Source organism: Acomys russatus, chromosome 6 (assembly GCF_903995435.1).
Source record: "Acomys russatus chromosome 6, mAcoRus1.1, whole genome shotgun sequence".
Lineage (NCBI taxonomy): Eukaryota > Metazoa > Chordata > Mammalia > Rodentia > Muridae > Acomys > Acomys russatus.
In genome coordinates, this window is record NC_067142.1 from 48456776 (window position 1) to 48469311 (window position 12536).

At 41.5% G+C, this 12536-nt stretch overlaps 1 protein-coding gene across 5 annotated transcripts in view; it reads left to right on the plus strand.

The window, feature by feature from the left end:
- Positions 1–12299, plus strand: part of Edem3 (ER degradation enhancing alpha-mannosidase like protein 3) — a 59155-nt gene extending 46856 nt beyond the window's left edge. For 4 of the 5 annotated variants that reach the window (XM_051147562.1, XM_051147564.1, XM_051147563.1 and 1 more), the window contains exons 17-20: positions 638–829; positions 1435–1600; positions 4534–4719; positions 11412–12299. In XM_051147562.1, the coding sequence (XP_051003519.1) occupies positions 638–829; positions 1435–1600; positions 4534–4719; positions 11412–11818 (951 nt within the window). In that variant the 3' untranslated portion in view covers positions 11819–12299. Of the gene's footprint in view, positions 1–637; positions 830–1434; positions 1601–4533; positions 4720–5922; positions 6077–11411 lie in introns of those variants that run through there. The other variant, XM_051147566.1, reaches the window with a different exon arrangement.
- The last annotated feature ends 237 nt before the right edge of the window (positions 12300–12536 follow it).

Here is a 12536-nt window from a genome sequence, read left to right on the forward strand (position 1 = left end):
CTCCCTACATCAACCCCCTGCCTTGTTTTGCAAAGTGCTTCAGGTGCATTTTTCTTTTTCCTGTGATGGATAGTCTTCAGCTTCTTGGTTGAGACTCCGACCTCAGTTATCCACGTGCAGAATCAGTACCTGTGCCTTCCACGGTAGTCTTGTAGCGAGCTAGCTTTGCATGTCTTTCTCCTCTAGACACGAACTTGAACACTACTTCAGCTTCCATGGGGGCAGAAGAGGTGCTCAGTGCATGTTTGGAATCTTACTGAATCTGCTTGTTCAGAGTTTCAAAGAGGAAAGATGAGGGTCAAGCAAGAAGCTTTTTTGCCCCCCTTCAAAGGGGAAGCCAGTGGAGGTAAACAAGCTAAAGGGTACTGGAGCATTTGACACAAGTACAGCTTCAAGTCTCCATCAAAGGTGGTTTATATAGTGGAAAAGAGACGCTGGAAAAAGTTACAGATAATTGTTTTCAGAAAATTTAGTTCCTGAGAGTGGTGTATTGAGAGCAAGTTAGATCGCAAATATTTAGCAGGGATCTAAATTAAAAGGAGAGAAATTCCATGCAGAAGTCTGTTATTTAGGAAGTCAAAAAGATGGGAAAGTTTATGGGAGGAAAACTAAGCTAAACTGGGTGTTTCCTTCATAGGCTGCTAGCTCGATTGATGCTGAAGATGGGCTGCGGTTCATGCAGGAGATGATTGAGCTGTCCAGTCAGCAACAGAAAGAGCAGCAGCTGCCTCCGCGAGCCGTACAAATCATCTCCCACCCGTTTTTTGGCAGGGTAGTCTTAACTGCTGGGCCAGCTCAGTTTGGGCTGGATCTGTCTAAACACAAAGAGGTATGTACACACCAGTATCAGCTTATGGAGTAGTAAGTGTGTGATTGATTTGCCTCTAACTTAGGAGCTTTATGTTTAGAAGCTGGGGCTTCGGTGTACATTTCAGTGGTAGAAACACATACTCAACTGTGTGAGACCTGGCTTCCGTCCCCAGTACAACAAAACAAAACATCTCCTAAGCATTCGGCCTCCTGCATTTTAGTTAAAGACGGCTGAGTCTTTAGAGGGCTTGCTGTGCACTCTTGAGGACTCGAGTTCAGCCCCAAGCACCCACAGAGAAGCCAGTTATGGTACTCTTTTAATCCCAGCACTGGGGAGGAAAGACACGAGGATCCCTGAGGATTCCTGGCCAGCCAGCCCAGCCTAATCTGTGATTCCCCAAAGTTCTGTGACGAACCCAATATCAAAAGATAAAGCGAATGACTCTTGACCATAGATGAGATTGCTTAATCTGTAGCTTCTGCACATGCACACACATGTACACACGAGTGAGAGAGAGAGACACAGAGAGATAATTATAATTTTCTTCCCTTAAAGTCTAAAGTTAAGTGTCTAGGTTATAATTGAAGAAGATAAAAGATTTAGGTTGCTTTTGTTTCTGACAGACGAGAGGATTTGTTGCAAGCAGTAAACCATATAATGGTTGTTCAGAGCTCACTAACCCTGAGGCAGTGATGGGGAAAATTGCCTTGATACAACGAGGACAGTGCATGTTTGCAGAGAAGGCACGCAACATCCAGAACGCTGGAGCCATTGGTGGCATCGTCATCGGTGAGTAGCCTCTGGGTCAGTGTCGTGACTAGGAGAGGTGATTGGGGGCCTTTTTCCCCTTAAAATGCTGTCAAGGGGTTATCGGGTTATTTGTATTTTAACAACATAAAGGATAAATGATTTGATGGCGTGATCATTTCTATAAATTTATTAGCTTTCTTGAAAATCCCAATCCTGGTTTCTCTATTTGATATCAGTGAAAATATTTGGGGAAGGTATGAGGGTAGAGTCAGAGTGTTGTGAAAATGTCCCATACTCTGGAAAAGAATCTGCCCTTGAGACCTAATATCTCCAGGTAAGAATTAGACCCAGCTGCCTGCAGTGGGCAGCCCTTAGAGACTGTCCCTCCACAGGTGGCAGACAGCTTTGGGAGTCACAGATATATGGGTGCAGTTAGTGGCTCTGCCACAGAATGGCAGTGCAACGTTGGCCTAGATTTACTTATTTGTTATCTTTTCCTTCTGAAAAGATTGAGTTACATAATACTGAAGAACACATAAGCACCAGTTGCTAGAACATTTTATCCCAATGGATTTTTTCCCTTAAATTACAAAATACCAGCTTTAGCTCATTTTACCCATGTAGTTCTACCTGTGAGTTTTGCTATTCTCCAGGCCCCCTTTTATTTTTCTCCTAACAAGCCATGGTTTCATGACAGCAGAAATATAGAATCTTCTGTGTTTAAGGTAAAAAGGCATTTGCGTTTAGAAAGAACTGAAAGACTGGACTCCACATCAGTTGTGAAATGATCAGAAAAGCCCATTTTGCAGTTTTTCTTCACTGAGAATGCATAAGACATTTAAGTGGCTGGGGTTGTAGCTCAGTGGTCCTGTTTTTTATTCTAACATCATGAAAACCAAGATATGAACACTTAAATATTAGGATTTATTTCAGCAAAAAATATTTACTATTTTCTTTGTTTTTCTATATAGGTACTAAAATATTGGTTTAAGTGAATATATTTATTAGTTAAAAAGCTTCAGGAGACACTGTGCTAATAATTTAAACCCACATTTGGCAAAATACTGGGTGTGGAGCAGCTCCAACTTATGTCATACTGATCCATGTTGTCCCCTGAGTGCTTGGAGTTGCAGAGTGTGGCCAGTTAGACTCCTGACTTAAATCCTTTTCTTTTAAGTATGTATGTGTACAGGTTTGTGTGTGTATACACATTCATGTGCACATGTGTGTGGAGGTCAGAGGTCAATGTTAGTGTCTTCCCAGTGTTCCACCACCTTATTTTTTGAAACCGAGTCTTCACTGAGCACAGAACTCATGGATCGGCTAGACTGACTGGAGAGTGAGCTGTGAAGGTCTGCTTGTTCCCCTAACTCCCTACCTCCTGTGCTAACTGTGCATCAGCAGCTTTTATGCAGACACTAGGGATCCAAATTTGGGTCCTCATTCTTGTCTGGTAGGCGCTGTACTTACTGAACCATTTTCCAGCCCAGAAGTCATTCTGTTTATCTTTGGCTACTCTCACAGCGAGGCTACTCCTATTGAAAACTTAGTAGCTTAGTGTCACTTTGGTTTTGAGCATTTCTTACTTACCAAGACTTAAAAACTGATTTAAAGTATGTGTGAGATTATCCTGGTTTCTGGGCAGGGTCTTCATAATGTTCTATGATATATAAAGGCTGTCAGGTCAGACATTTTCTTTAGTAGCTACTGGTACAGAATCCTACACTGGGTTCTGTGGAGTAAGAATAAGGTGATGTATTTTTGTTCTCTGAAGCGTGCATGGTGGTGCATGTCTGTGAGTTCGAGGCCAGCCTAGTCTGCAAAGCAAGTCCAGAATAGCCAGGGCTCTATTACACAGAGAAACCCTGTCTCAAGCCCCCCACCTCCCGAAAAAATAGGAAAGAAAGAAAGAAAAACAATTAGCATAGAAACCATTTGGCTGCAGGAGGTAATAATTTACTTGTTGTTTTAAGAAGGGAAGTTGTTTACTCTATGGAAAGGATGATTCTCACTCAGCCCAAGAGTGAGACATAAAGCTGGACATGACCTGCAGTTGCCATAGCTGACGGTCCTCACAGTGCTCTTCACCTGGTGCTGTCTGATCTCTGAGTCTTCTGCAGCCGCCTCCTTTCTAGCTCCTCAGGCACCTGCTCCCTCTCCCGCTCTGCTTACACTCCCCAAAAGGCAGCCAAGCCCTCCATCTACATCACTTATGTGGACTGTTACCCACTAACAGATTCTAGAATCCTAAGGGTCAGGAGTCAGACAGCCATCCTTTGTTACTAAGAGGAGGACACATTGTGTTTGCCACCTAGCCAGGCCTATGAAGCAAGATGTGGGATGGGAGTGTCCTTGTCCTCAGGGACACTGGTGTGTGATTTCAGAGCATCTAAGATATTTAATTAGGAGTGCTCAAACTGTAACAAATCCATTAGAGGAAATCTGAAAGTTCATTCTTAGCTGTACTGTGTGATCCTGGTCATTGAAGTCTTTTGTAGGCTTTTTCTTACAGTCATAATCATAAAAATTTGTGTTCTGTGTTTTTCATATACAGTTTTCTGTGTACAAGTAATTCATTATAATTTATTGGGAGTGGTTTATAATTGTGTACTCCAGTAAATTTCTTTGAGGTTAGTTTTTACTTTCAATTATTTCCTTGTTTGTTTGTTTGTTTGTTTGTTGAGATGGGGTGTCTCTGTGTCACCCGGGCTGTCCTGTACTCACTTTGTAGACCAGGCTGGCTTCGAATTCACAGATTCGCCTGCCTCTGCCTCCCAAGTGCTAGGATTAAAGGTGTGTGCCACGCCCAGCTCAATTATTTCCTTAGAATAAAACATAAAATTAGTTGATCTAAAGATTATATTTGTTTTTCTGGTGCATGAAAGTATTTCTATGAATAGGTAAAAGCAATGACAATATTGCGTCTTTGAAGTGGGCAGATGTCCTGATTGCTGTGTTTGTTTCTTGGCTAGATGACAATGAGGGGAGCAGTAGTGACACTGCCCCCCTATTCCAGATGGCAGGTGACGGGAAAGACACAGATGACATCAAGATCCCCATGCTGTTCTTGTTCAGCAAAGAAGGAAGCATCATCCTGGAAGCCATCCGGGAGCACCAGGAGGTGGAGGTGCTCCTTTCTGACAAAGCAAGAGACCGAGGTAACAGCTGGGGCTGATGCACTAGTCCTGTTAGCCCAGTAGCAAAAATCTGGACAAAAGTGACATAGGCTTTTTTTATTTTTGGTTCACTGGTAAAGCAAGTAAAAATTTCTGACAGTGGTTTAGAATTTTTCTCTTAGGAAATAATAGTAATTTATTATTTTTATTTTATTAATATTATTAGAATTTACCATTTAATTTTACTGTTTTTATAATTAAAAGTATATGTTATAAATTAAATACTAAATAAGGTCTTTTTATAATTTACTATTAATGTTGTAAAATATTAATAGCAATTTATTAATATAAATAGTAAACTTTTTGCTGGCTGAGTTAGAATGCTTTTAGAATTACATGTTCTATATGTGGAGTGTGCTGTACAATATGAGAGAAGCAGCCTTACCAGCAGCCTGTACTGTCATGTCCACTCTTGGGAAGGCATTAGGCATTCACCAGCTTCTCCCTGCTGCCGCCTCGCTAGCACATGGGCTTTTATACTGTAGGCATTACAAACGGCTTTCCTGAAGAGCTATACACTTACCTTAATCCATAAGAATTTATACTCTTGTCAGGCTGAAGTGTTGTTAGTCATTTGAAACCACTGTGTCAAGGCTGTACGGTTTTCACAGCTGAGGATATGGGAGGCTAGGTGAAGCGAGTGGTCAGGTGTGGCCTATGGTCCTGCTCCTGGCAGCAGTCTTTCTAGGAGGAGGCTCCTGTGGAGGGACTGCGCTCTCCCATGCCCCGCACAGGAATGTGTGACATGTGTGGCGTTGTAGTAAGCCCAAAGGGTGTTGACAGATATTCAAACACCAACTTAAGTCAGTGTGACTCCAAAGGAAACATCTTTTTTTATTTATTTTTTTGAAACATCTTTTTTTAAATGCTAATAGTACAGTGCCAGCCTAATCAGCATTCTGTCTTCTTGTATTGCTTTGCTCTTTGAGAGTCTGAACTGTGAGCTACTTACAAGCAGCAGAATGAATGAGAGGGGTGTGTAAGGGTGTGTAGACGAGACAGAATACGAGCAACTCCGCATCTTTTCAACCCCTTCTGTGTACTTGATTTCTTTTTTCCTGGGGCCCTTTTTCAAAATTGACACCCTTCCTATTCTGTGCATCAAACACAGGCAAATTAATAATTCTCTGTATAACTGTAATGCCTTTGCTTTTCCCCTGTTTTGTGCTACCATTGGAATTTCAGCAGCCATATTAAAAGGTAAAATGATTCCAAGCTACATTATTAACAGTAGTAAGTATCTTACATTTAAAAAAAATTATATATGTATGTGTATGTACTATACACACATACATATATAATTTTGTTTTAATAAACCAATTATTTATATAATTTTGTTTCACTGAGTACCATGATAATATATGACTTAACTTTTATTTGTAGTCAGTTATTCCATAATAATAATTATTTATCAATCCTACCGTAATCAATTCTATTAATTATATATTCTATACTCTACATGAGTTCACTAATCCATGTCCGTACAAGAGTCACGCTAACAGCAGCATTGTTGTATAAGAAATTATTACTTTGGATCATTTTTTATTTACATACAAAATAAAATATTTAAAATATTAGCTTGTTTTTTAAGCTCCTGTGGAGGTGAGGGGCACACATGGGTTAAGGCTATATGATTAAGGGAAGGAAAGTACTCTCCATACCAGGAAAAGGGTAGGAAGAACAGTCAGTTCTACTAGAAAAAACTTGCTAAGGAATAGTATTCCCTTAAAAACTCTGCAAGAAGAAGGCATTATGCAAATGATATTTAAAGCACTTGGATGGTCCATGACTTTATTGGGCTGTTAATCCTACATTGCTCCTTTGATAAAAGGTTTTAAAGTTTGTGTATATCGTAGCCCTTTGAGAGATGTACAACTGTGTTAGCCAAACCAACACGTTATAATTACTAATATTTATCACTGTAAGATAAATCAGCGACACTCATTCAATTGGATCAACCACTTTATTCACTCAGGATAATAACTAAGAAGTTAGACTCTGTAGTGGCTATCATTAATCTGTCCCATGCCATGGGCCGTCACACTTCCCTGCATCGAGGAGCGAGTGATGCGCTTGTTAGAAGTAGAGGTGCCTGTGGTCCCCACAGTGCTGAGTTAAGAGTCTGAGGCCCAGAAGAGAGTCCCCACTTAGACATACTCGCAGGCCATTGTGTGCAGCAGTTCCTCATCTGTACTTGACAGACATGAAAGGAGACCTCGAAGACCTTTCTGTCTCCCAGCTCTGCATCACGAGTTCTGGTTAGGATTATGCAAGAGCCCTCAAGTAATAAGCACCCAATCCAAGCAGCAAAGTATCTTCAAATCATCCTTCAAAATGAAGTCAACGTGGCTTGCCGATTGAGAAGTCCTTTGCACGTATAATACAGGAAATAGAAGCCCTACAGGCTCCCTCCCAGACCCAACAACCTCTTCTGGTAGGTTTGACTATTCCAATGTGAATATCCGATACCGTCCTTCTACCTGCTGGCAGCAGTGCTCAGATCTTACACATCTTCAGAGGCTGAAGCACTAGGGCTTTATCAAGTAGAAACGTTGCTTCCTTGGGGAATCTGTTGACACTTCTAAAAGTTAAGGTGCTCATACTCAGGTTTTTTGTTTGTTTGTTTGTTTGTTTGTTTGTTTTGAGACAAGGTTTCTCTGTCCTTGGCTGTCCTAGACTTGCTTTGTAGCCCAGGCTGTCCTCAAACTCACGATGATCCACCTGCCTCTGCCTCCCGAGTACTGGGATTAAAGACGTGGGCTACCATGCCCGGCTTCACACTCTGTTCATAAAGAAAACTTTGAACACTGTGGCTCTTAATGTCTCATTGCTTTAAATTTTGAAATTTAAAAGATATTTAATAATTTCAGCCCCATCTCACAAACAAAACCTGTGTTGGTTACCTTTCAATTGAGACAATTTACAATTTAGAGTCAGTTTTCCACCTCCTCTCAGCACTATGGAGGAACACATGAGCATTTTGAAGTCTCTGCATGCTATGCTTGAGGCCTACAGAACAGGCCTCTGTGCCCTGTGGGCTGGAGACAAATGCTTTCAAGGCTACTACTGTATTCGTGTTTGTCTGGTAGAAAAGCAGACAGAAAATGGAGGAAAGATTAAAATGAAAAAGAGTCCCATCTTATACTGCCCTAATTTAAGCCAAGCAGCATCAGTCCCCAAATCACCCCATCCAAAGTAGCTGCAATGCGCTGTCCTAGCGTTGGACTGATTCTAGTGAGGATCGCCTTGCACAGGCAGACCACCCTCTGCCTGGAGGAGAGCAGCCCGCCTGTGTGAGGAAGCCTTGCTTGCCTGCCTCTGGATTTACCTGACCTGTTTTTCACACCCTATGGCGCTTTTCCTCTTTGAGAAGTTGATCCATTCTAATCCCAAATCAAATGCCACCTTATGTGTACTGTTTCTTTTCTCATTCTTGTCAGAATGTAAGGTGGTTTTTTTTTTTTTCTGTATACTTTAATGACTGTATTGCATGACTGTTAGTTACATTGCTCTTCTTACCTGTGTTAGCATTGCTTTCAGTTACCACAGAAAGTGCTGGTGAGTGAGTGATTGCCTAACACTCAGACTCTTACCAACATTATCTTCTTTTATTAGCCAGACCCACTGATGGTCTTTGGGCTTTTCTCAGTCTTTTTGTCTCTTTGTTTCTGATATGCCATTTCTGAATCAATGTTTCAGCCCTTTAGACTGGCAACAGGCGCCTTGGAGTGAAGGCGTAACTACATGGCTAACCCCAGCTCTTTTGAGGGTGGTTCCTCTCAAAGCCCAGGCTGGCGCGGCTGCTGCTCCTGCCTGTTTGTTCTGTGGGTCCCCAGAAGTCTCACTTCTGGTCTTCTAACCTATTTGCTTATTTCTGTGCAAGTAATGTAAAAAATTTCCTTTGGATACATTTCCTATGATAGCTCTTCCCTTACTGACTCTGTTTAAATTTTAATTTTGTGTAGTTCACAAACTAAAAGAAGTAGAAATGAGATTCATTTTGGAATCATGTATTTGCATACTTTTTATAGAATATAGAAAACTGTTAAGTGTGACAACTTCCTGTACTGGAATGCATCTATACAATTATTCAGCTCTTATTTTTTACTGTTATTATAACTATTTTTTAAGCAATAAGAGCCTTGTACCTGTCATAATTTTGTTTTGTAGGGTTTTTATTTATGGTATGAAAGAATGAAAAATTGTAACTGCTGGCTCTTCTGTTGAGAAGTTACTGATTCTTGCACTTATTTTAGTTTTCTTTACTAACTTTGTTAACTTTGGTAGTATTTCTTAAAATTAGAGTTGCTTTATGTCTTAGAGTTTCTATTGCTGTGAAGAGACACCATGACCATGGCAACTCTTATAAAGGAAAACATCTGATTGGGGCTGGCTTACAGTTTTAGAGGCTTCTCCATTATCGTCATGGCAGGAAGCATGGCGGCACACCGACGTGCTGCTGGAGAGGGAGCTGACAGTTCACATCAGCAGGCAGCAGGAAGAGAGAGTCACGCTGGGCCTGCTTTGAGCTTCTGAAACCTCAAAGCCCACTCCCAGTGACACACTTCCTCCAACCAGGCCTCACCTCCTGATAGTGCCACTCTCTATGGGTCTCTGGGGGCCATTTTCATTCAGATCAGCACACTTTATAGTCTTAGTCACAGTCACAACCTAGAAATATAGGTAATAGTTCTATTTCCTTTTTCTGATCTCCCCTGGTAATTCTGTTATTTATGCCATTAGCTAGACAGCAGAGTAATAATATATCACATGTAACCTCGGGAGGGTCTTTATTACTAGATGGGGCAGCCCTGCCCCTGTCCCATCCTTCTAGAATAGAATGATACAATTCAGAGAGGAACTGAGGAGTTTATTGTGCTCTTTGAACTTAACCTAGCCTAGCGCAGTGAGTTCTGAGCTCCCTTTCTTATCTCACCCCCATGGTTCCTAACTTATTACTTAACTGTGTCTCTTTTACAGCCCAGAAAACCGAGATAGTAAAATAATAATGAAAAAAATGTATTACATTTTTTTTTAAGAGAAAGAAAACTAAGATGTCTGAACCTTCAGCCTCCCTTGCAAACAAACAAACAAAACCAGAAAGCCAACTGTGTTGGTTACGTTTCTGCTGCTGTGATAACTACCACAACAAAGGCAACTTACAGGAGAGTTTGGTTAGGATTACATTTCCAATAGCACTACCACGGGCAGCTGGGACAAGTGTCAGTCCCTAATCCTGTGTGTGACCATTCTTACTTAAACCGTCACACCATCCAAAGACTAAGAGCCTACACTGGGGAGAGTAAGCGTGTGTGCACATGCGTGTCCAGAAACTTCCCTAGAAAGCAGTCTTCTCTGAGAGGGTGACTACACACACATACTCACGAGCATGTGCCTGCTTGTCCACATCTCCTTCAAGGGTTAGTTTGATTTTGTTTGCTCTGTCTTCTCTCCTGCTCAGACCCTGAGCTCAGCTTACTTTCTAAAGGATCCCTCAGACGTTGTTACCCCAAGCTTTTCTGGTAGCACATGCCTAGCTCCCTTTTTTAAACATGGATTTTGTTTACTGTATACATGTGTGTATGCAAACTACATCCAGTTTTGGTGGAATTATGTTCTCTTTGGACTGTAAGATGCTTAAAGACAGGCATAGTGTCAGTGTTCGCTCCTCCTTTCTCTCTGGTACCAGCACAGTGGGCACCAGGGTGAGTTCTTCTTGCTGCACGGCAGAAACGGTCCAAACAGGATGTGGCCTGTGGGTGACAAGGCTGTTTAAGTTCTTCATTGTAGGAACTCGATGTAAACAGCTTTGAGGGTGTTTATATTTTATTCATTGCAAAGCTTTACCTACTCAGGCTCTTAGAGAATTTTAGAATACTTGTTTAAAGTTCATAGATATGCAGTAATAGTTTTATTAACAATCTCAGTTCTTTATGAAATATTTTATTTGATGAGTCATATTAATACTTGTAACCATTCAGGGTTTTTTTTTTTTTTAATTTGAATCTATGTGGATCACTGAGTGGTAATTCTACTTTTCTAAGAAATATGATTTCAAATTTTAGCAATGATTTATGCTATTAAAATATTAAATGTTATTTATTTAGGATGTTCTTGTGTACAAGCTTTCTTGAATTTAAGTATTAATAAATTGTGTGTGTGTGCCTGATCACATGTGCAAGTGTGTACATATGTGTTCATACTAGTGCATGCACATGGAGACCATAGGATCCTTTGTAATTGGAGTGATAGCTGTCTGTGAGACAGCAGCTTGTTACATTGGTGCTGGGATCCAAACTCTTGTCCTAGTAATTGCCCAGCAAGCACACTTAGCCACTGAGCCACCTCTAGCCACAATGTTCAATCAGTTTTAGTCATGTGTTAAAATTTTATACGGATTTAAAATTTTTTATTTAGTGCTTTTGTTACTAATAGTTCACCAAGTCAGCATTATGCTATTAAATATTATTATTCCTTTCCGTTTGGAGCGACTTTATTGTCATTGCCAGCACTTCCTACCACAGCCACACAGACACCCTGACTGCAAGGCCTTGACTCAGGGCCACTATTTACTGTTCTTCATTGGTGTGGTTCTGCTTTGTTTCTTAGTTTTACTGCAAAGACAGGTGACTGCCAAAGAGGGAGAGTGACACATTTGTTTCTTTCCTGTACAGATCCTGAAATGGAAAATGAAGACCAGTCGTCTTCTGAAAATGATTCTCAGAATCAAAGTGTGGAGCAGATGCTGTCGCTTTCTCAGGCAGTGGACTTGGTTGATCAGGAGACCCCTGAAAACCCTCTAGATTCTCACTCAGAGTCATCAGCTCCAGCAGACACTGAGGAAGCTGCCGGCTTCTCCCCTTCTGAACAGATACTTAGTTCCACAGAAAGCCATGAGACTACAAGTCTCGATGGTGAATGTACAGACTTAGATAACCAACTTCAAGAACAATCCGAAACTGAGGAAGATTCCACTCCTAATGTCAGCTGGGGTACAAAGGCCCAGCCTATAGACTCCATATTAGCAGACTGGAATGAAGACATAGAAGCCTTTGAAATGATGGAGAAGGATGAACTATGACTCTCTGTGAAGACGCTGCTGGTAGATATTTAAAAAGAAGCGGTGAACTGTGGTTTTTGACACCCTATACCAAGCAGGCTCTCCCGGGAGGCTCGGAGCATTGCTCAAGCGCGTTCTGACTGGGGTAAGTAGTTACCATAGGAATCTGGAGCGTGCTGTGTTAGAGCTGACCTGACTGAAACTCTCCCATCCAAAGTGGAAACTCACACCCCTCACATGGTGGTATCACATACCCTGCAGCTCCGAGGCCAGGGGAAGATGACTGGCCAATCCTAGGTAGGCAAGAAACAAATCGGCTGATGGAAAGTGAGAACAGGAGTCAGTGCAGCTTTCTAACTGAAGGAAGCTTCACTGCCCTTGGGTTTTGGGGTCGGAAGCCCTTTGGGGACGATTGTGGCATTCTAGCTTTGCTGCTGTCACAGACTTATGGCTTATGAAGCAGATGCATTCATGGTAACAACAGTTTCTGCTCATCACTTTCACCTGACAAATGGCCAAGACCACTTGATTTCTTTTTCTCTCCCAACAATGTCCTTAGCATTTAAACCAAAGGTGAAGTCAGTGTACTTTTTCCAGTGAGTTTTCTCTGTGAAGACCTACTACAGGGCCAGGAGAGGGCCATGTAGCTATTGTTGGAACTGGTTGCTTACTACTTGGGGTGACTATAGTGTCGCAATATCAACTTCCCATTGGGCCACCGTAGGGGAAGCTGTGACTA